Genomic DNA, 23989 nt, shown 5'->3' on the forward strand with positions numbered 1-23989 from the left:
TTACGTATATTTATTGCTAATAAAAACGTTCGTAAATAAAATTAAACAGGTTTCGAGAAAGCCATTTAACCAAATAAAAGTAAAATTAATATGCAAATTTCGTTTTAATTATTCATGTACGGCGAGCCAAAATCAAAACCTGCATTAATTCAAAAACGTTCAAAAATTAAATAAAAAAAACAAGTTTTTTTTAACTGAAAGTAAGGAGCGACGTTAAAACTTAAAACAAACAGAAATTATTCCGTATGTGAAAGGGGCTGTCCCCTCCTCAGCGCCTCGCTCTTTACGCTAAAGTTTGACTTTCTCACAACTCTATTTGTTTTAAACAACAAAAAAATTTTAGCGTAAAGAGCGAGGCGTTGAGGAGGGGACAGCCCCTTTCATATACGGAATAACTTCTGTTCGTTTTAAGTTTTAACGCCGTTCCTTACTTTTAGTTAAAAAAACTTGTTTTTTTTATTTAATTTCTTTATTTAAAATCAAAACTATGTTCTTAGATGCCAATAACTGGTAGATTAACTTATGGGTTACTGATTTGAGTGGAATTTCAAGATCGTTTCTGATAAAAAAGAATCTACTCAATATATGGTTACCTGGAATAGTCCCAAAGTCTTTCATACTTTTTATTATTATACTTTTTTTATTGTACTTATTGTACCTTTTTGTTATTATACTTTTTATTATTGTACATTCTATTGTGTGTATATACTTTACACTTTTTTAATTTTACATTGTATCGTTATGCTAGATGTGGCGCTAGTAAACCTGTGTCAAGTTTTTATCTGTTACAAGTTTTTACCTGTGTCAAGTTCTGTGTCAAGTAAGCCTGTGTCAAGTTTTTGTTATTAAACTTTTTATTATTGTACTTTCTATTGTGTGTATATACTTTACACTTTTTTTAATTTTACATTGTATCGTTATGCTAGATGTGGCGCTAGTAAACCTGTGTCAAGGCAGCGCTGTTCTGTCTAAGACACTACTAGTTTTAGCTCCAAAAATAACCTCGATAGTTTCTTGATTATGATGTGCAATTTTTTTTTTCTTTTCAATTTCCTGTTTTTTTTCTTGGATCTTCTTAGAAGAAAAAAAAATCAACCTTTTAAGTTTTTTTTATAGGTTAAATGCTATAAAGGAAGCCGCTACTCAAATACTTTGAGGAAATATTTTGGCTATGTTAAACCAAAAAAGAAAATGTGACATTAAAAAAAATTAATCCAGATATACAACCCACCTTATCAAACTGCCTATAGCCCACCTATTGCTTCAGTCAATCTTCATTTGATGATTATTTGTGATTATTGTGATTATTTGTGATATTGTGATTATAGATTTGTGATTATTTTCCCCAAATGTTTAGTATTCTTCTCATTCTAAATTTAATTTACAATTCAAGACAGTTAATCGGAAACTTTTTGTTTTATGTTAACCAGACTTAGAAAGGAATAAAAAGTAAAAAAAATAATGAATACAATTTTTTAAACTCGTTTTCAAAATGGACTAAAAAGGAGAAAACATTTTTGTCTCGAGAATCTATGATTATAAGTGAAAACAAGGGATACCAAATGGTTTGAGGTTTATATAACTTTACCTTTTTAACTCGTTTTCTTAACTCGCCATTTTTATCCGTGCATTTATAACATATATTAATTCATATATATTGTATGTAAAGCCCAATCTGTTTTGCACCCAACACAACGCACCCAAAGGCATAGCACCCATCATGCACCCGCTGAGAAACAAAAAACGCACTCAAAGGAATAGTCGATAACTGAAGTTTCTAGTTTCAAAATTGATCTTGTCTTATGTTGCCTCAGACCTTAATCCGCTCAGAGCCATTTATGGCGCAAGGGGCGTCGACAAAACCTCTCCATTTGCCTCAAAGTTCTATCGCAGGGCGACGTTTTCCCACTCTGGCACTAACGAGGCCTAAAATACCGTCGTATATTACAGGCCCTCTAAAAAACTTCCTTGTAAAACTAAATTATCCTTAATAAACATTAGAAAAAACTCGTCAAAATAATGACAATCAAAATATTAACTTGAGTCAAACGCTTTAACAAATAAAAAAGTGACCGTTGTTGGCTAGGTATGATGGTGAATTGCTTCGTGTCAAAGACCTTGCAGAGAACTATGTTAAAGCGCTGAAGATTTATTTCTTTTCAAGTTCTTATTTTCTTTCCGTCGGCCCTGCCCCAGAAGAAGAAGAAGAATAAAACTAATTGAAGGTTTCCATTGGTAGTTTACCTTAGAGGTTTAATGGAAATTATTATTTGTTTTTACAAATAAAAAAGGAGAAAAACTAAAAATGCCTTATTGAAAATACTGCGAATAGAACTATTACCGAAATAGTTTGAGGGAATATATAGGCTGCAGTAAATCGAAAGGCGTTATGTGACATTTAAAAAGTAAACTTCGAATATTCAGCCTACCAGCTCAAACTAAATAAGTTTTATTGATTTTTTTTCAGGTTGTTCTTTTAACATTATTTGACTCTCATGAGGTATAGAGGTTTCTGCTTCATTTCCGAAATGTAATTTCCTTTTGACACTCATAGAGATAGTTAATAAATTAAACTTTTGACATCAAAAGTGATTTTGCCGGTTCTATTTTTTTTAATGAAATTACAAAAAAGTAGACCATCATTGAGCAGGAAGAAGCAAATATCTATGAAATTAAAGTAATAGGTTTTTTTCAAAATCTTGGGGGACTACCATCCTGCCCTCCCTTCCAATGGACACCACTGGTGCTGGATCTTTTCTTTTGTTTGGGTAGTTCTTCTACTTCCTATTACAAACAATGCCATAACAAAAATAATCCTTTTGACTATAATCGGACTATAAAAAGTCAAGGAAAAAACTTATTTTGTCCAATTTTCGGATATATTTCCGATTTCCATATATTTTTTTTTCCTAATATATATTTGTATTATTAATGTTTTAGAAATTGGAGCCAAATCAAACGATTTGTTAGTTGTGCCTTTAGATGTCACTGCCTATGACAAACACGAAGAAGCTTTGAAGAAAATACTTTCTCATTTTGGTGATGTAAGTAAGAAGTCAGGGATTTTCTTTTAAATATTGAAAGGCAAATACGGGACATACTTAACGTTTTTTAAGCTTAAATAGAGTGCATCTTGTGGCTGCTCCATGCTTCCATCTTATGAAAATCTTCTCTATGTTGGAGCGGGGGCGTAATTTGCTCTGGGGTAGGGGGAGGAGAACTGCTCCTCACAGGCCTCAGTTTTTCCCCCAAGACCCCAGTTTGCCCCCCCCGGCTGAAATTTAGCTTCTTAGAAAATCTGATCAAAACCAAGATAAGTGCATAATTTAAGCATCCACAGAAACAGGTCAGTTTTCTTTAGTATGTCTTTACCTTTTTAGTACTTTATGGCTCATTTTTCAGTTTTCTTGCCTCCAACTCCCTCCCCCCCCCGGGATTTTGAAGAAATTATACCGCTGGGTTGGGGCATATTTAAGGCATACCATCGATTTTTGGCCGAACTTCCTTTGATATTTCAAAGAAAGTAGTGGAGGCAAGTGAATGAAAACTTCAGGAATAAGCTCAAATATCATATTCTGGATATTTCACTGACTTGCTCAATTATTTATTTTTAGAATATTAAAAAAAGTTTGCCTGGGAAGCAAAAAGTATGGATTCCAAAAGGTTCCAAAAGGGGGGGATACAAAAAAAACCTTAAAAACAAATGACAGGTTTTTTATTTACGTTTTTGTTATGTGTTTACGAGTGGGACGAAAAATATGCATGAGTGGGTGGGGGGGGGGGAGGGTTCAAGTAGCATGGTATAAACAAAAAAAAAATGAACATAAAAATAGTCAAAAAAATAGAAACTGTAAGAATTTGTGGGAAAATTCTATCATTTTCCAGATTGCGGAGCAGAAGCACGGGCCCAGAGCCTTCACAAAATCAGGTTTTACATATAAGGTCATGATACAATCCTTTAAGTTCATTTCAAGTTTCCTGGAATACATGTGATCACAAGATTTCTATCATCAAGTGTTTTGAGAACCTTTGGAATCCACATAGTCCCCTGGTACTAAATATAAAGGCTATATTAAGAATATAATGTGTATCCTGTCCACAAAAGAGACGCTTGTGGGTCAGTTAAATATCATTGTTTGGCACTTTGGGTGGAGGAAGGGCGTGCGCAGATGTGTTTGCCGCAAGGGACTTGGTGTTGTGATGAGTGGATAGCAGTAGTATTGGTAGTAATAGTCTACTATTCAAGGTCTTTCTTAAGAAAAAAATTCTTTAACCTGAAATTCCTGGTTTCGAGAACCTATTGGATTTTTTTTTCTGGGGAATCAACCACAAACTACCTGGGAAATTCCCGGTAAAAAAGGCTGATAAAAAATAGGGACATTCCGGTAAAATTCAAATGTTTGAAAAATTTTTGAATGAAGTAAAATTATCAATCAAAAGCTCGTGCTTTTGTATTTCCAATGATTTACTTTTTCTGCCATTAACAAGGGTCAGCTTTGCCATTTTCTAGAAAGGGCTCTCCATTAGGACAAGCTAAACTATGTGAATTATGATGATTTCTGTGTCAGTTGTAGTACTCGTGAAGAACGCAGCCTACTAGGGTGAAAGCCAAGTTAACAAGTATTTTATTGATAAATTTCTTGAAAAAAGTGAGGTATTTTCTCTTTGTAGGAATTGTTTAACTCAGTCTTATTAATGATAACAGTAAAGATCACTATCTAGAAGAATCCAGAGGTAATTTCAAGCGGAAATTTAGGAAGGGTAACTATTTTCTATGTGGTCTGACATTGATACAAGTAGAGATGCCTCAGGAGGTCCCATCACTCACCCCTGCTGCCACCTGCAACTTTTTTTTACATAATTTATGTCTGTTTGTTCTCACTGACAATGAAAAAACATTATTTTTCTCACTTGAAAAAATAGGAACTTTCTCACATTTGTGTATGTTTTCTTGGATGGTTATGTGCGTTGGTCAATTTATTTGATGTTTTTTATGGATGTCAACAGCAGTTCATTTCTGTTTTATGGCTTTTGTCAGTGAGAATGGAAAAACAGGAACTTTCTCACTTTCATGGATTATTGAGTCATTAATCAAATTGCTTCCGGGCAAAGTTAATTAATGTCTGACAGATGACGTCAAGTTAATTAATGTCTTTGATGTATTTCAAAAGAGAATGTTTCCGAGGCAAAGTTTAGATCACACATGACAGATGATGTCATGATTGATTGATTCACATGAAAGGGGAATTAATTTGTTGTTTCTAAAGAGAATTGATTTCACGAGAGGGGAATTAATTTGTTGTTTCTAAAGAGAATTGATTTGACACGAAAGGGAATTAATTTGTTGTTTCTAAAGAGAACTATCTCCAAGCGAATGTTTAGATCTTAGCGATGAAGAGATTGATTCACGAAAGGGTTTCCAAATAATTTGAAATGTATCAGCGCAGAGATGCCAAACAAAAGGAACACGCTGAAATTACGTTTAGGGATTATTTGGGCGAAGCCGTTTTAGCCATTTTATGGAATTATTTCGGCGAAACAGTTAGAGACATTTTAAAAGATGATTTTAAAAGATGATTTTAGAAGAGGATTTGAGGGTGAAACTCTGTGGTCCTTATAATACACAAGTTCCATTTGAACAGTGTTGTGAGGTCCCCTACCCCAACCCCAAAGGGTTCCGATCCCCCGACCCCACCCCCCCAGGAAGCCCCCACGGTCCCCAAAGGTCCACCGGGCTCCCAAAAGACCACCAGGCTCCCAAAGGGCCCCCCGGACCCCCAAAGGCCCTCACCCGGTCCCCAAAGGTCCACCGGGCTCCCAAAGGACCAATCGGCCCTCAATTGCCCCACCAGACCCCCAAAGGCCCTCCCCAGACCCCCACAGGCCCTCTCCGGGCCCCCAAAGGCCCTCCCCCAGCCCCCAAAGGTCCACATGGCTCCCAAAGGGCCACCCGGCCCTAAAGGGCCCCCCAGACTCCCAAAGGACCCCCGGCGCCCCAAAGACCCCTGAGCCCCCAATTTTTAATACTTTTTTATGGGTTTATTATATCTTTTAAGAACAAGTTATTTTCTTAATGTCCATCCTAAACCCATTTTACAAGTTGAAGTACCCATCCTTTTCACCCACAACTTTACTATACCGATTTTTGAATGCTCCAACACCAAGCAATACTTTTCAATGGCATTTCAGAACAAGTTCTTTTCTTAATGTCCCTCCTAAACCCATTTTACAAATTGAAGCACCCATCCTTTACACCCACAACTTTACTTTACGGCTTTTTGAATGCTCCAACACCAAGCAATACTTTTCAAAGGGCATTTCAGAACAAGTTCTTTTCATAATGTCCATCCTAAACCCATTTTACAAGTTGAAGCTCCCATCCTTTTCACCCAAAACTTTACTACACTGCTTTTTGAATGCCCAACACCAAGCAATACTTTTCAAAAGGAATTTCAGAGTAAGTTCTTTTCATAGTGACCGTCCTAAACCCATTTTACAAATTGAAATACCCATCCTTTTCACCCACAACTTAGTTATAGGTAAGAGTTTTAAGTTTTACCTTAGAGACTTAGCTTAGAGTTTTAGTTTGGTTTAGTTTTAGTTAAAATTTTAGAGGTTTTTTTTTTATCTTATAATATTTGCTTATAGTTTTTGTTATAGTTCTAGTTTTGTTTAGTTTTATTTAATAGTTCTTATTTTTTATCTTAGATTATTATCTTAAATTTTTAGTTTGGTTTAGTTTTAGTTAAAAGTTTTGAGTTTTTTTTAGCTTAGAGTCTTAGCTTAGAGTTTTTGTTAGAGTTCTAGTTAAGTTTAGTTCTAGTTAAGAGTTTAGAGTTTTTAGCTTAGAGTCGTAGCTTAGAGTTTTATTCAGAGTTCTAATTTAGTTTAGTTTAGTTACAGTTCATGATTTAGAGTTTTAGTTTAGAGTCACAGCTTATAATTTTACTTAAAGTTCTAGTTTGGTTAAGTTTTAGTTAAGAGTTTCGAGTTTTAGCTTAGAGTCTTAGCTCAGAGTTTTTGTTAGAGTTGAAGTTTAGTTTAATTTTAGTTAAGAATTTGATGTTTTACCTTTGAGTTTCAGTTAGAGTTCTAGTTTAGTTTACTTTTAGTTAAGAGTTTAGAGTTTTTAGATTAGAGTCTTAGCTTAAAGTTTTAGTTTGGTTTAGTTTTAGTTAAAAGTTTAGAGTTTTTTTTTTGCTTAGAGTCTTAGCTTAGAGTTTTTGTTAGAGTTCTAGTTTAGTTTAGTTTTAGTTAAGAGTTTAGAGTTTTTAGATTAGATTCTTAGCTTAGAGTTTTATTCAGAGTTCTATTTTAGTTTAGTTTAGTTAAAGTTCAGAATTTAGAGTTTTAGCTTAGAGTCATAGCTTATAATTTTACTTTAAGTTTTAGTTTGGTTAAGTTTTAGTTAAGAGTTTCGAGTTTTAGCTTAGAGTCTTATCTCAGAGTTTTTGTTAGAGTTATAGTTTAGTTTACTTTTAGTTAAGAGGTTAGAGTTTTACCTTGGAGTCTTAGCTTAGAGTTTTATTTAGAGTTGAAGTTTAGTTTAGTTACAGTTAAGAATTTAGTTTTAGCTTAGAGTCTTAGCTTAGAGTTTTTTGTTAGAGTTCTAGTTTAGTTTACTTTTAGTTAAGAGTTTGATGTTTTACCTTTGAGTTTCAGTTAGAGTTCTAGTTTAGTTTAGTTTTAGTTAAGAGTTTGGTGTTTTACCTTAGAGTCTTAGCTTAGAGTTCTAGTTTAGTTAGTTTTACTAAAGAGTTTAGAGTTTTAGCTTAGAGTCTCAGCTTAGAGTTTTTGTTAGAGTTCTAGTTTATTTTAGTTTTAGTCAAGAGTTTAGTGTTTTTAGCTTAGAGTCTTAGCTTAGAGTTTATGTTGAAGTTCTAGTATATTTTAGTTTTAGTTTAGAGTTTTAGCTTAGAGTCTTAGCTTAGAGTTTTTGCTAAAGTTGAAGTTTAGTTTAGTTTTAGTTAAGAGTTTAGAGTTTTTTTTTGTTAGAGTTCTAGTTTAGTTTAGTTTTAGTTAATAGTTTGGTTTTTTACCTTTGAGTTTAAGTTAAGCTTAGAGTCATAGCTTAGAGTTTTACTTAAAGTTATAGTTTGGTTAAGTTTTAGTTAAAGGTTTAGAGTTTTTAGCTTAGAGTTTTTGTTGAAGTTCTAGTTTAGTTTAGTTTTAGTTAATAGTTTAGAGTTTTAGCTTAGAGTTTTTGTTAGAGTTGAAGTTTAGTTTAATTTTAGTTAAGAATTTTATGTTTTACCTTTGAGTTTCAGTTAGAGTTCTAGTCTAGTTTACTTTTAGTTTAGAGTTTACAGTTTTTTAGCTTAGAGTCTTAGCTTAGAGTTTTAGTTAGAGTTCTAGTTTAGTTTAGTTTTAGTTAAGAGTTTAGAATTTTAGCTTAGAGTCTTAGCTTAGAGTTTTTGTTAGAGTTCTAGTTTATTTTAGTTTTGAGTTCTAGTTTAGTTTACATATAGTTAAGAGTTTGGAGTTTAGAGTTTTTCAGCTTAGAGTCTTAGCTTAGAGTTTTTGTTAGAGTTCTAGTTTAGTTTAGTTTTAGTTAAGAGTTTGGTGTTTTACCTTAGAGTCTTAGTTTAGAGTTTTAGTTAGAGTTCTAGTTTAGTTCAGTTTTATTTAATAGTTTATAAGTTTTTATATTAGAGTCTTATAATGGAGATTTTGTTAGAGTTCTAGATTATTTTAGTTTTAGTTAAGAGTTTAGAGTTTTTAGCTTAGAGTCTTAGCTTAGAGTTTTTGTTGAAGTTTTAGTTTAGATTAGTTTTAGTTAATAGTTTAGAGTTTTAGATTAGAGTCTTAGATTATAGTTTTTGTTAGACTTGAAGTTTAGTTTAGTAATAGTTAGGAGTTTAAAGTTTTAGCTTAGAGTCTTAGCTTAGAGTTTTTGTTAGTGTTCTATTTTAGTTTAGATATAGTTAAGAGTTTGGAGTTTTACATTATAGACTTATCTTATAGTTTTAGTTTAGTTTAGTTTTAGTTATGTGTTTAGAGTTTTTAGCTTAAAGTCTTAGCTTAAAGTTTTTGTTAGAATTCTAGTTTAGTTTAGTTTTAGTTAAGAGTTTGGTGTTTTACCTTAGAGTCATAGCTTAGACATTTCGTTAGAGTTCTAGGTTAGTTTAGTTTTAGTTATGAGTTTCGAATTTTGTCTTAGAGTCTTAGCTTAGAGTTTTTGTTAGAGTTATAGTTTAGTTTAGTTTTAGTTAAGAGTTTAGAGTTTTTAGCTTTGAGTATTAGAATATTTTTTGTCAAAGTTATAGTTTAGTTTAGTAATAGTTAAGTGTTTAGAGTTTTAGCTTATAGAATTAGCTTAGAGTTCTAGTTTAGTTCAATTTTATTTAGGAGTTTAGAGTTTTTTAGCATAGAGTATTATCTTAGATTTTTTTTTAGAGTTCTAGTTTAGTTTAGTTATAGTTAATAGTTTGGAGTTTTTATCTTAGATTCTTATCTTATAGTTTTATTTTATTTTAATTTTTTTTAAGAGTTTAGAGTTTTACCATAGAGTCTTATCTTAGTGTTTTTTTAGAGTTCTAGTTTAGTTTAGTTTTAGTTAAGAATTTAGAGTTTTTTAGCTTAGAGTCTTAGTTTAGAGTTTTTTGTTGTAGTTATATTTTAGTTTAGATTTTTATCTTAGAATTGGAGTTTTAGTTGGATGTATAATCTAGCTGTTTTTTATTCAAGAGTTTAGAGTTTTATCTTTGAGTTATAGCTTAGGCTTTTTGTTAGATTCCCATTCATTCTTTTTTTTAGGTAATAGTTCTAATTTTTTACTGAGGGAATTAGATGATAGTCTAATTTAATTTTATTTTTACTTAAGAGTATAGAATTTTAGCTTAGAGTCTCAGCTTAGAGTTTTTGTTAGAGTTCTAGTTTAGTTTAGTTTTAGTTAAGAGTTTAGTGTTTTTAGCTTAGAGTCTTAGCTTAGAGTTTTTGTTGAAGTTCTAGTTTAGTTTAGTTTTAGTTTATATTTTTAGATTAGAATTAGAGTTTTAATTATAGTTATAGTTTAGTTTAGTTTTAGTTAAGAGTTTAGAGTTTTTAGCTTAGAGTCTTAGCTTAGTTTTATTTAGAGTTCTAGTTTCATTTAGTTTTAGTTAAGAGTTTAGAGTTTTACCATAGAGTCTTAGCTTAGAGTTTTAGTTAGAGTTAAAGTTTAGTTTAGTTACAGTTAAGAATTTAGATTTTTAGCTTAGAGTCATAGCTTAGAGTTTTACTTAAAGTTATATCTTGGTTAAGATTTAGTTAAGAGTCTCGAGTTTTAGCTGAGTCTTAGCTTACAGTTTTTGTTAGAGTTCTAGTTTAGCGTAGTTTTACTTAAGAGTTTCGAGTTTTAACTTAGAGTCTTAGCTTAGAGTTTTTGTTAGAGTTCTAGTTTAGTTTAAATTTAGTTGATAATTTGGTGTTTAACCTTTGAGTTTAAATTAGACTTATAGTTTAGTTTACTTTTATTTAAGAGTTTAGTGTTTTAACTTAGAGTCTTATCATAGAGGTTTGGGTAGAGTTCTAGTTTAGTCTAGTTTTAGTTAATAGTTTAGAATTTTAGCTTAGAGTCTTAGCTTAGAGTTTTTGTTAGAGTTCTATTTTAGTTTAATTTTAGTTAAGAATTTGATGTTTTACCTTTGAGTTTCAGTTAGAGTTCTAGTTTAGTTTACTTTTAGTTAAGAGTTTAGTGTTTTACCTTAGAGTCTTAGATTAGAGTTTTAGTTAGAGTTCTAGTTTAGTTTAGTTATAGTTAAGCGTTTGGAGTTTTACCTTCGAGACCTAGCTTAGAGTTTTAGTTTAGTTTAGTTTTAGTTAAGAGTTTAGAGTTTTAGCTAAGTCTTAGCTTAGAGTTATAGTTAGAGTTGAAGTTTAGTTTAGTTATAGTTAAGAGTTTAGAGTTTTTAGCTTAGAGTCGTAGTTTAGAGTCTTCGTTAGAGTTCTAGTTTAGTTTACATAAGAGTTTAGAGTTTTATCATGGAATCATAGCTTAGAGTTTTTGTTAGAGTTCTAGTTTAGTTTAGTTTTAGTTAAGAGTTTGGTGTTTTACCTTAGAGTTATAGCTTAGAGTTTTAGTTAGAGTTATAGTTTAGTTTAGTTTTATTTAAGAGTTTAGAATTTTAGCTTAGAGTATTAGCTTAGAGTTTCTGTCATAGTTCTATTTTTGCTTAGCTCTAGTTTAGTGTTTAGTGGTTTGAGCTTAGATTAGTAGCTAAGATTTTTTGTCGAAGATCTAGTGTAGCTGATTTTTAGTTAAAAGTAAATCGTTTTACATTAGTTTACTATCTTATAGTTTTTGTTAGTTTTATTTTAGTTTTAGTTAATAGTTTAGAGTTTTACCTTAGTCTTAGATTAGAGTTTTAGTTAGGGTTGAAGTTTCGTTTAGTTTAGTTATAGTTAAGAGTTTATAGTTTTAACTTAGAGTCTTAGCTTAGAGTTTTAGTTAAAGTTATTGTTTATTTTAGTTTTACTTAAGAGTTATAGCTTAGAGGTTTAGCCTAGAGTCTTAGCTTAGAGATTTAGTTAGACTTGAAGTTTAGTCCAAACTAGCATAACCACAAAATTACACAATATTGCATAGAAATACCCACACCATCGGTTAGATTAGGTTAGGTTAGGTTAGGGGTTAGGTTTCTCAACGTTTAAGTTAGGTTAGATTAGGTTGGCTTATCATGAGCGCGCATGATAAGCTAACCTAATCTATCCTAACTTAAACGTGGAGAAACCTAACCTCTAACCTAACCTAACCTAATCTAACCTATGGTTTTGGTATTTCTATGCAATATTGTGTAATTTTGTGGTTATGCTAGTTTGGACTAAACTTCAACTCTAACTAAATCTCTAAGCTAAGATTTTAGGCTAAACCTCTAAGCTATAACTATTAACTAAAACTAAACTAAAAAATAACTCTAACAAAGACTCTAAGATAAAATTATAAACTCTTAACTATAAATAAACTAAACGAAACTTCAACCCTAACTAAAACTATAATCTAAGACTTTAAGGTAAAACTCAAAACTCTTAACTAAAACTAAACTAAAAATCTAACAAAAACTCTAAGATAATAATCTAAGCTAAAACTAAAAACTCTTAAATAAAAATAAACTAAACTAGAGCTTCAAAAAAAACTATAAGCTAAGAATATAAGCAAAAAACTCTAAATTCTTAACTATAACTAAGCTAAAATAGAACTCTAACTATAACTCTAAGCTAAGACTCTAAGATAAAACTCTAATGCAAAACTCCAAACTCTTAACTAAAACTAAACTAAACTAGAACTCTAACTGAAACTATAAACTATGACTCTAAGGTAAAACAGCAAACACTTAACTAAAAGTAAACTAAACTAGAACTCTAACAAAAACTCTAAGCTATAACTAAGGTAAAACACCAAACTCTTAACTAAAACTAAACTAAACTAGAACTCTAACAAAAACTCTAAGCTAGGACTCTAAGCTAAAAAACTCTAAACTTTTAAATAAAACTAAACTAAACTAAAACCAACAAAAACTCTAAGAAATTATTCTATGATAAAACTCTAAACTCTTAAGTAAACTAAACTAGAACTCTAACAAAGACTCTAAACTACGACTCTAAGCTAAAAACTCTGAACTCTTAACTATAACTAAACTAAACTTCAACTCTAACTATAACTCTAAGCTAAGACTAAGCTAAAACTCTAAACTCTTAACTAAAACTAAACTAAACTAAAACTCTACGCTAAGTCTCGAAGGTAAAACTCCAGGCGCTTAACTAAACTAGAACTCTGACAAAAACTCTAAGCTATGACTCTAAGCTAAAAATCTAAAATATTAACTAAACCTACACTAAACTAGAACTTCAACAAAAACTCTAAGCAAAGGACTCTAAGCCAAATACTCTAAACTCTTAACTAAAACTAAAATAAACTAGAACTCGAACTAAAACTCTAAGCTGAGACTCTAAGCTAAAATTCTAAACTCTTAACTAAAACTAAACTAAACGAAATCTCTAACTAAAACTCTAAGTTAAGACTATAGGGCAAAACACTAAACTCTTAAATAAAAGTAAACTAAAATATAAATATAAATGAAACTATATTGAGAAACAAAGAATTCTAAAAAAAAATTAAACTAAACTATAACTATATAAAAAACTCTAAAATAAGACTCTAAGGTAAAACTCTAAACTCTTTACTAAAACTAAACTAGAACTCTAACTAAAACTCTATGCTAAGACTCTAAGGTCAAACACTAAACTCTTAACTAAAAGTAAACTAAACTAGAAGTCTAATTGAAACTCAAAGGTGAAACATCAAATTCTCAACTAAATTTAAACTAAACTAGAACTCTCACAAAAACTCTAAGCTAAGACTCTAAGTTAAAACTCGAAACTCTTAAGTAAAACTACGCTAAACTAGAACTCTATCAAAAACTGTAAGCTAAGACTCAGATAAAACTCGAGACTCTTAACTAAATCTTAACCAAGCTATAACTTTAAGTAAAACTCTAAGCTATGACTCTAAGCTAAAAATCTAAATTCTTAACTGTAACTAAACTAAACTTTAACTCTAACTAAAGGTCTAAGCTAAGACTCTATGGTAAAACTCTAAACTCTTAACTAAAACTAAATTAAACTAGAACTCTAAATAAAACTAGGCTAAGACTCTAAGCTAAAAACTCTAAACTCTTAACTATAACTAAACTAAACTAGAAATATAATTGAAACTGTAATTCTAATCTAAAACTCTTAAATAAAACTAGACTAGACTAGAACTTCAAAAAAAACTCTAAAATAACACTCTAACATAGAACAATAAAACTATTAACAAAAAATAAAATAAAATATAAATAAAACAAAAACTCTAAGATGAGACTCTACGCTAAAACTCTATGCTCTTAAGTAAAACTAAACTTAACTAAAACTCTAAGCTAAGTCCCTAAGTTAAAACTCCAAACTATTAAATATAACTAAGCTTAACTAGTACTCTAAAAAAAACCCTAAGCTAAGACTCTAAGCTAAAACTCTTAACTAAAAATAAACTTAGTTATAACTCTAATTAAAACTCCAAGTATAAGATAAAACTCTAAACTAAAATAGAACTGCAACAAAAAACTCTAAACTAAGACTCTAAGATAAAAAACTCTAAACTCTTAACTAAAACTAAACTAAACTAGAACTCTAAAAAAACCCTAAGATAAGACTCTATGGTAAAACTCTAAACTCTTAAAAAAATTAAACTAAACTAAAACTCTAAGCTAAGAATATAAGCTAAAAACTCTAAACTCTTAACTATAAATAAACTAAAATAGAACTCTAACAAAAACTCTAAGCTAAGACTATAAGCTAAAAAACTCTAAACTCTTAACTAAAACTAAACTAAACTAAAACTCTAAGCTAACACTCTAAGCTAAAACTCTAAACTCTTAGTTATTACTAAACTAAACTTCAACTTTAACAAAAACTCGAAGATAAGACTCTAAGCTAAAACTCTAAACTCTTAACTATTACTAAAATAAACTTCAACTTTAACAAAAACTCTAAGCTAAGACTCCAAGCTAAAACTCTAAACTCTTAACTATTACTAAAGTAAACTAGATTTTCGACAAAAACTCTAAGCTAAGACTCTAAGCTAAAAACTCTAAACTCTTAACTAAAACTAAACTAAACTAGAACTCTAACAATAACTCTAAGCTAAGACTCTAAGCTAAAATTCTAAACTCATAACTAAAACTAAACTAAACTAGAACTCTAACTAAATGTCTAAGCTATGACTCTAAGGTAAAACACCAAACTCTTAACTAAAACTAAACTAAACTAGAACTCTAACAAAAACTCTAAGCTAAAAACTCCAAACTCTTAACTAAAACTAAACTAAACTAAAACTCTAAGCTAAGTCTCTAATGTAAAACTCCAAACTCTTAACTATATCTAAACTAAACTAGGACTCTAACAAAAACTCTAAGCTAAGACTCTAAGCTAAAACTCTAAACTCCTAACTATTACTAAACTAAACTTCCACTAACAAAAACTATAAGCTAAGACTCTAAGCTAAAACTCTAAACTATTAACTAAAACTAAACTAAACTAAAACTTCAACAAAAACTCTAAGCTAAGACTCTAAGCTAAAAACTCTAAACTCTTAACTAAAACTAAAATAAACTATAACTCTAAAAAAAACTCTAAGCTAAGACTCTAAGATAAAAACTTCTAAACTCTTAACTAAAACTAAACTAAACTAGAACTCTAACTAAAACTATAAACTAAGACTCTAAGGTAAAACACCAAACTCTTAACTAAAAATAAACTAAACTATAACTCTAACAAAAACTCTAAGCTAAGACTCTAAGCTAAAAAACTCTAAACTCTATGCTAAGTCTCTAAGGTAAAACTCCAAACTCTTAACTATATGTAAACTAAACTAGAACTCAAAACTAAAATAAACTAGAACTCTAACAAAAACTCTAAGCTAAGACTCTAAGCTAAAATTCTAAACTCTTAACTAAAACTAAACTAAACTAGAACTCTAACTAAAACTCTAAGCTAAGACTCTAAGCTAAAAAACTGTAAACTCTAAACTAAAAGTAAACTAGACTAGAACTCTAACTGAAACTCAAAGGTAATACATCAAATTCATAACTAAAATTAAACTAAACTTCAACTCTAACAAAAACTCTAAGCTAAGACTCTAAGCTAAAACTCTAAACTATTAATTAAAACTAAACTAAACTAGAACTTCAACAAAAACTCTAAGCTAAAAACTCTAAACTCTTAACTAAAACTTAACCAAACTATAACTTTAAGTAAAACTCTAAGCTATGACTCTAAGCTAAAACTCTAAATTCTGAACTGTAACTAAAACTAAACTAAACTAGAACTCTCACTAAAACTCTAAGCTAAGACTCTATGGTAAACTCTAAACTCTTAACTAAAACTAAACTAAACTAGAACTCTAACTGAAACTCAAAGGTAAAAAAACAAACTCTTGACTAAAACTAAACTAAACTAGAACTCTAACAAAAAAAAACTCTAAACTCTTAACTAAAACTAAACTAAACTTCAACTTTAGCAAAAACTCTAAGCTAAGACTATAATCTAAAACTCTAAACTAAAACTAAAATATACTAGAACTTCAACATAAACTCTAAGCTAAGACTCTAAGCTAAAAACACTAAACTCTTGACTAAAACTAAAATAAACTAGAACTCTAACAAAAACTCTAAGCTGAGACTCTAAGCTAAAATACCAAACTCATAACTAGAGCTAAAATAAACTAGAACTCTAAGTTAAGACTACAAGTTAAAACACCAATCTCTTAACTAAAACTAAACTAAACTATAACTCTAACAAAAAAAAACTCTAAACTCTTAACTAAAAATAAACTAAAATAAAACTCTAAGCTAAGACTCTAAGCTAAAACTCTAAACTAAAACTAAACTATACTAGAACTTCAACATAAACTCTAAGCTAAGACTCTAAGCTAAAAACACTAAACTCTTGACTAAAACTAAAATAAACTAGAACTCTAACAAAAACTCTAAGCTGAGACTCTAAGCTAAAACTCTAAACTCTTAAGTAAAACTAAACTAAACTAAAACTCTAATGTAAGACTCTAATCTAAAACTCTAAATTCTTAACTGTAACTAAACTAAACTTCAACTATAACTAAAACTCTAAGCTAAGACTATAGCGTAAAACTCTAAACTCTTAACTAAAACAAAAATAAACTAGAACTTTAACAGAAAACTCTGAGATAAGACTCTAAGATAAAACTCGAAACTCTTAACTAAAACTTAACCAAACTACAACTTTAAGTAAAATTATAAGCTATGACTCTAAGCTAAAACTCTAAATTCTGAACTGTAACTAAACTAAACTAAACTAGAACTCTGAAGAAAACTCTAAGCTAAGACTATAAGCTAAAAACTCTAAACTCTTAACTAAAACTAAACTAAACTAGAACTCTAACAAAAACTCTAAGCTAAGACTCTAAGCAAAAAAAACCTCTAAACTTTTAACTAAAACTAAACCAAACTAAAACTTTAAGCTTAGACTCTAAGCTAAAAGCTCTAAACTCTTAACTAAAAGTAAACTAAACTAGAACTCTAACTGAAACTCAAAGGTAAAACATCAAATTCTTAACTAAAATTAAACTAAACTTCAACTCTAACAAAAACTCTAAGCTAAGACTCTAAGCTAAAACTCGAAACTCTTAACTAAAACTTAACCAAATTACAACTTTAAGTAAAATTACAGGCTATGACTCTAAGCTAAAACTCTAAATTCTGAACTGTAACTAAACCAAACTAAACTAGAACTCTGAATAAAACTCTAAGCTACGACTCTAAGCTAAAAACTCTAAATTCTTAACTAAAACTAAACTAAACTAGAACTCTAACAAAAACTCTAAGCTATGAATCTAATCTAAAAAAAACTATAAACTTCTAACTAAAACTAAACCAAACTAAAACTTTAATCTAAGACTCTAAGCTAAAAACTCTAAACTCTTAACTAAAATTAAACTAAACTAGAACTCTAACAAAAACTCTAAGCTAAGAGTCTAAGCTAAAAAAAAACCTCTAAACTTTTAACTAAAACTAAACCAAACTAAAACTCTTAGCGAAGTCTCTAAGGTAAAACTTCAAACTCTTACCTATAACTAAGTTGTAGATGAAAAAAATGGGTACTACAATTGTAAATTGGGTTTAGGACGGTGACTATGAAAATAACTTGTTCTAAAACATCTTTTGAAAAGTATTGACTTGTGTTAAACATTCACAAAGCTTTAAAGTAAAGTTTAGGGAGTAAAGGATGGGATCTTCAACTTGTAAAATGGGTTTATGATGGAGATTATGAAAAGAACTTGTTGTGAAATGCCCTTTGAAAAGTATTGCTTGGTGTTGGAGCATTCAAAAAGCTGTAAAGTAAAGTTGTGGGTGTAAAGGATGGGTGCTTCAATTTGTAAAATGGGTTTAAGAGGGACATTAAGAAAAGAACTTGTTTTGAAATGCCATTGAAAAGTATTGCTTGGTGTTGGAGCATTCAAAAATCAGTATAGTAAAGTTGTGGGTGAAAAGGATGGGTACTTCAACTTGTAAAATGGGTTTAGGAAGGACATTAAGAAAATAACTTGTTCTGAAAAGATACAATAAAGCCATAAAAAAGTATTAAAAAATGGGGGCCCGGGGGCCTTTGGGGGCCCGGGGGTCCTTGGGGAGTCTGGGGGGCCCTTTAGGGCCGGGTGGCCCTTTGGGAGCCCTGTGGACCTTTGGGGACTGGGGGAGGGCCTTTGGGGGCCTGGGGAGGGCCTTTGGGGGTCTGGGGAGGGCCTTTGGGGGTCTGGGGAGGGCCTTTGGGGGTCTGGTGGGGCACTTGAGGGCCGATTGTTCCTTTGGGAGCCTGGTGGACCTTTGGGGACCGTGTGCGTCTCTTTGGGGATCCGGGGGGCTCTTTAGAAGCCTGTTGGTCTTTTGGGAGCCCGGTGGGCCTTTGAGGACCGGGGGGCTTCCTTCGGGGTTGGGGTGGGGGGATCGGAACCCTTTGGGGTTGGGGTAGAGGACCTCACAACATTGTCCAAATGGAACTTGTGTATTATGATAACCACAGTTTCACCCTCAAATCCTCTTCTAAAATCATCTGTTAAAATCGTCTTTTAAAATGTCTCTAACTGTTTCGCCGAAATAATTCCCTAAAATTGCTAAAACAGTTTCGCCCAAATAATCCCTAAACGTAATTTCAGCGTGTTCCTTTTGTTTGGCATCTCTGCGCTGACACATTTCAAATTATTTGGAAACCCTTTCGTGAATCAATCTCTTCATCGCTAAGATCTAAACATTCGCTCGGAGATATTTCTCTTTAGAAACAACAAATTAATTCCCCTTTCGTGAATCAGTTCTCTTTAGAAACAACAAATTAATTCCCCTTTCGTGAATCAATTCTCTTTAGAAACAACAAATTAATTCCCATTTCATGTCAATCAATCAATCATGACATCATCTGTCATGTGTGATCTAAACTTTGCCTCGGAAACATTGTCTTTGGAAATACATCAAAGGCATTAATTAACTTGACGTCATCTGTCAGACATTAATTAACCTTGCCCGGAAGCAATTTGATTAATGACTCAATAATCCATTAAAGTGAGAAAGTTCCTATTTTTCTATTCTCACTGACAAAAACCATAAAACAGACATGAACTGCTGTTGACATCCATGAAAAACATCAAATAAATTGACCAACACACATAACCATCCAAGAAAACAGACATAAATGTGAGAAAGTTCCTGTTTTTTCAAGTGAGAAAAATACTGTTTTTCCATTCTCAGTGACAACAAACAGACATAAATTATGTAAAAAAAAGTTGTAGGTGGCAGCAGGGGTGAGTGATGGGACCTCCTGAGGCATCTCTACTGATACACTCTAGCTTAAGAATTTAAAAGGAACGTTCCAAGAACAGTTGGATTCGAAGTTAAAGAGTTTAGAATTTTATAATGTAGAAGATGAATGGAATAATTTTAGAAAAAAAGTTTCTGAAGTAAGCTGAAGATATCTTAGGGAGGGAAGCTATAGAAAATAGCTAGGAATACTAGCAGAAAAGCTGATGTTGACTCTTCGTTGAGAATAGAAGTGTTTTGTGTTAGAAGTTTGAGAATGATAGACTTGCTAAGAATAAGAGGAAAGTAAGGGATAGTGAAAGTATTAAAATGTTCAAATGGAGATTTGAACTTGAGGATATGGATACAATTAATAAATATCTGGAAGATACAGCCAGAGGGCATAATAGTATGATTTGGTTTTAGGATGTTGAAAAACTGAGGAGAAGTACTTAATCTATACTTTTTAAAGATAGGAGCGGGGCTTCAATTACTGATTTAGAAATTGTTGAGTTGAAAAAGGCAGGCCATTTTGAAGATGTGAGCAAACCATGATAAAATTTTCTGAAATTTTTCTGAAAAAAATGAGCTCGGTAATTTTGAATTAAATGAAGATATATCTAGTAAAGTTGAGTTAGAAGCGGTGCTAAATTAATTTAAAAATAATTAAGTTCCGGGCGCTGTGAATATACTGGCTGGAAGAATGGTGATTATGTGCTGATGGTATGCTACAAGCGTATGTGAAATATGACGACTAGAGATTAGATACAGAAAGTTATAGATATGATTATTACCATCAGTTTATTATATATATATATATATATATATATATATATATATATATATATATATATATATATATATATATATATATATATATATATATATATATATATATATATATATATATATATATATATATATATATAATATATATATATATATATATATATATATATATATATATATATATATGATTATTACCGTTATCTAGATAAGATTATTACCATTAGATGTGATTATTACCAATAATGCCTTTTATCAATATTGATATTGATTATTGATAAAGGGCATTACCTAGCAATATTAGGAAAACTTTAATTAAGTATTTATAAAAAAGGCGATAGAAGTGAGTATTGACGACCAATTATAGAGACAGATATTAACTTGATCTCTATAGGTAGCAAAGAGCAATGTTTAAAGGAAGGGGAAGACTGTTGACCAGATTTTAACGTTAAGATGAATAATCAAGCATGTTTTGACAAGGCCGTACCCAGGATTTTTTTTCGCAGGGGTTTTACTAAAGAATTTTTTTTTTTTTTGGGGGGGGGGTTTACACAAAAAACCTAAAAATAACGCATGCAAAATTTGTTTATGTCCATTTTCGTTACATTTTTACGAGTCAGACAAACATTTTTTTTAGGGGGGGGGGGGTCAAACTCCCTAACGCCCCCCCCCCCTCTGGATACGACCTTATGTTTTAGATTGCCAGACCTCTTTGTCGCTTAGATTTTGGTTATGAAAAGGTATTTGATTTAGTTGACATAAAAGCTTAAACGAAAGCCTTACCTTTGTATCCTGACTTGACAAGCACGTTAAAGTGATTGTTAGTATTTACGAAAAAGATATTGTTGCCGTTGGAGTTAGTTGTTGATTCAGAGGTCGACTTAGAGGTTAATCTGGCTGTGTCTTATTCCTGTTCATATGAGTTATTTTGATGCACTTTTTCTTAAGAAACACAGCAAAGACTAAAGGAGAGCATGGTGTCAAGCCGAGAAATAAACCGTATTCGATTTAGTTTATGCGGATCAGAGCCATATAACTGGATAGGACCTGTATATTACTGTAAAGGATATAATGTGGCGGCTTTCAAGTATTAGGGACACCTCTAAAGAGTTCTGAAGTTCTGAATAATCTGTTTGAGCCAGAAATTAACATTTCAACAAAGAAAAAGACACATCAATCATAGAGTCTAAATATTTGAATTGTAGCCCTCTTTAAGGCCTTCATTTTGAACGTAATGACTTCAATATTGGAAACGAAACTAAAATATATAAATAAGACTGAATATTTTTTTTTAGTATGTGAAAAAATATTTACCAAAAATTACATCCGAAAAATGGCAAAGAGCTAGAAGATACAAGATGAAAAAACGCTATACAACAAAACGCTATGCAACAAAAGAAAAAAAAGGAAAAAAAAACAAGTAAGATCTCGCATCTGGGAAGCTACATTCATTCTTTTGCCAAAGGCCGCTAATTTGAGCTAATCATAATTTTTATAAAATTCCTTTTAGCCAATCAGAAAGTTGTATGAAAATTCTGTTTAGCTCGAATTAGAACTAGCTAAATCTCGGTATTAGTAAATCTCACTGTGAATTGACCTTGTAGTTCTGAACAACTTGAACATGGTGACACATTTCTTGACGTAATTAAAATTAAATTTAGGAAAACTCTAGCAGAGAAAATTGAGCTCAGTTTAGAGCTATTGTCGAGGGGTCCTTATTTGATTCCTTTCGCGTTAGATCATGGAACCCTTGCCACGTTTTAAGTGCAAACTTTTTAAGTGCCATAAAAGAGTAAAATCATACGACGTATAGTTTTGCTTTCCAAAACACTTAGAAAAGTCATTTACTCCAAGCGGAGGGGGAATAAGTTGACCGGTTAAGCACGGATTATCTGCTTTATTATAAAAATTGTTGGTTCTAAAAATTATTCTCTATGTTGTTTTAGTAATTATTTCAAATTAGAAAAAAATTCATTTAAAAAATTCATTTAAAAAATTCATTTAACTTCAAAGCCAAAAATACCAAATTTATGTTTTTTTTTGTAAAAAAAAAAATAACAAAAATCATCACAGTCATAAATAAGTGGCATACAATGGCATAAATTGCCTCCGTAATGTGTATCCAATCGTCAAAAAAACAAAAAACAAATATTAGACAGAAAATAAAATCGGACAGATACGGTATAGAAATGAACAAAAAACAATGCAGTACAGCAAAAAATGTAAAAACCTGCACAAATTCAAAAGTAAAATTTTATGTTTAATTCTTATATGTTGCAGAAGCTTGAAATTCCTCATTGAGGAGTTTAGAGACAGCGCTATGGGAGTTATTTCTGCATTGCACAAGCCGAATGATTATTGGACGAGTTGGTTTAGTTAATAACAATGCTTTCCAGTTTTCTGGTCCTATTGATTTTTGTTGTTGTTTGTCCTTTTTAAGATGGAACACTCGAGGATAATGCTGGTCGTTCTCAAATCGTCAGCAGAAGTATTCAACGCGTTCAAAAGACGCTGATAGCGTTAATATTTAAAAATAGAAATTGGTTACTTCTTATTCTAATAGCAAAGGCACAATAAAACAACGCTATAAAAAACAATTTTTTTAAATTAAAAAAAAACTCTTTATAGCTCTTCTTGATTAAGACTTCCATTTTGCGCTATTATTTGAAACAAGGATTTGTAGGCCTCTTTGGTTAGGCAGCCGTCTTCTTGTGTACTCTTCAATTCTCGACCCCTTTACTTCATAAATCAATTATGTACTCTTCTGGCCTGTTCATGGCCCTGTTAAATATTTTGTTGTTATTTGTCTTTTTTTAGCTTGACGCTCTCGTGAATTATCTTAGTTACTGGCAACGCGTCGACTGAAGTGACTAACGTGCTCAACAAAAACTGTGACATTGTTAACATTGAAAAATAGTGGCAATATTGCCATGAAGAACAACTCTGAAAAAACTAAAAACTTTTTTAAAATAAAAAACAAATAACAATTTAAAGTCCATCTTGATGCGGTTCTTCCAATTTGCACAATTTTAGGAAGCATAAACTTGTATGCTTCTTCAGTTGGGCAGCTATTAGCGTGTGGACTCTGCCCCAACTACTTTACCTAGTAAACCTGTTGAGTATTCCTCTGTCCCGCTCCCATTAATATTATGCTATTTTTTGCTGGACATATTCTTGACTACTAGTCTAGTAACCACTTCTCAGTTGGTGGAAGTGGTTAAAGAGTTGACACTATTGTTAACATTGAATAATAGAAGCAATATAGGCATTAAAAAATATTTTATAAAAACATTTTTTTTTTAAATGAAAAAAAGCTTTATAGCCCATCTTTGTTTAGGCCTTTCATTCTGTACAGTATGTGGGAGCATAGGTTTGTAGCCCTCTTTAACTGGGCAGCTATTATTTTATGCACTCTTCTGCCCCGACTACTTTACTTCATAGATTCATAATCCTTTTGTGCACGTTTTTGCCCGGTTCCTTGGTCCTGCTGATATTCTTTTTTTTATTTTCCTTTTTTTAGCTGGACATACTCGTGAACAATGCTGGTCGCTCTCAACGTGCCAATTGGGAAAAAATTGAACTTCAAGTAGACCGTGATCTCTTTGAAGTGAATGTCTTTGGTTTAATCGGTTTGACAAGAACAGTGCTGCCACATTTTTTGAAGAAACAATCTGGTCATTTGGTCGTTACTTCTAGTACTGCTGGGAAACTGGGCGTGCCCTTTTCGGGAAGTTATACAGCCACAAAACATGCACTTCATGTAAGTGGGCCGCTCCATTTTTTTTTTTTTTTTTTTTTTTTTGTGGAGAAAAAAAAAAGAAATCTTTGTAAAACAGAAGTGTAAAACAGCAAAGTATATTTGCTTG

The 23989-nt window shown here is 31.3% G+C and overlaps 1 protein-coding gene across 4 annotated transcripts in view; it reads left to right on the forward strand.

Moving 5' to 3' along the window:
• Positions 1 to 23989, forward strand: part of LOC148949860 (dehydrogenase/reductase SDR family member 7) — a 94457-nt gene that overhangs the window by 47790 nt on the left and 22678 nt on the right. For all 4 annotated transcript variants that reach the window (XM_089091334.1, XM_089091336.1, XM_089091335.1 and 1 more), the window contains exons 4-5: positions 2941 to 3044; positions 23644 to 23883. In XM_089091334.1, coding sequence (XP_088947460.1) covers positions 2941 to 3044; positions 23644 to 23883 — 344 coding nt within the window. The remainder of the gene's footprint in view (positions 1 to 2940; positions 3045 to 23643; positions 23884 to 23989) is intronic.

This window comes from Artemia sp. Qi Xiang Cuo, chromosome 7 (assembly GCF_049724085.1).
Source record: "Artemia sp. Qi Xiang Cuo chromosome 7, ASM4972408v1, whole genome shotgun sequence".
Lineage (NCBI taxonomy): Eukaryota > Metazoa > Arthropoda > Branchiopoda > Anostraca > Artemiidae > Artemia > Artemia sp. Qi Xiang Cuo.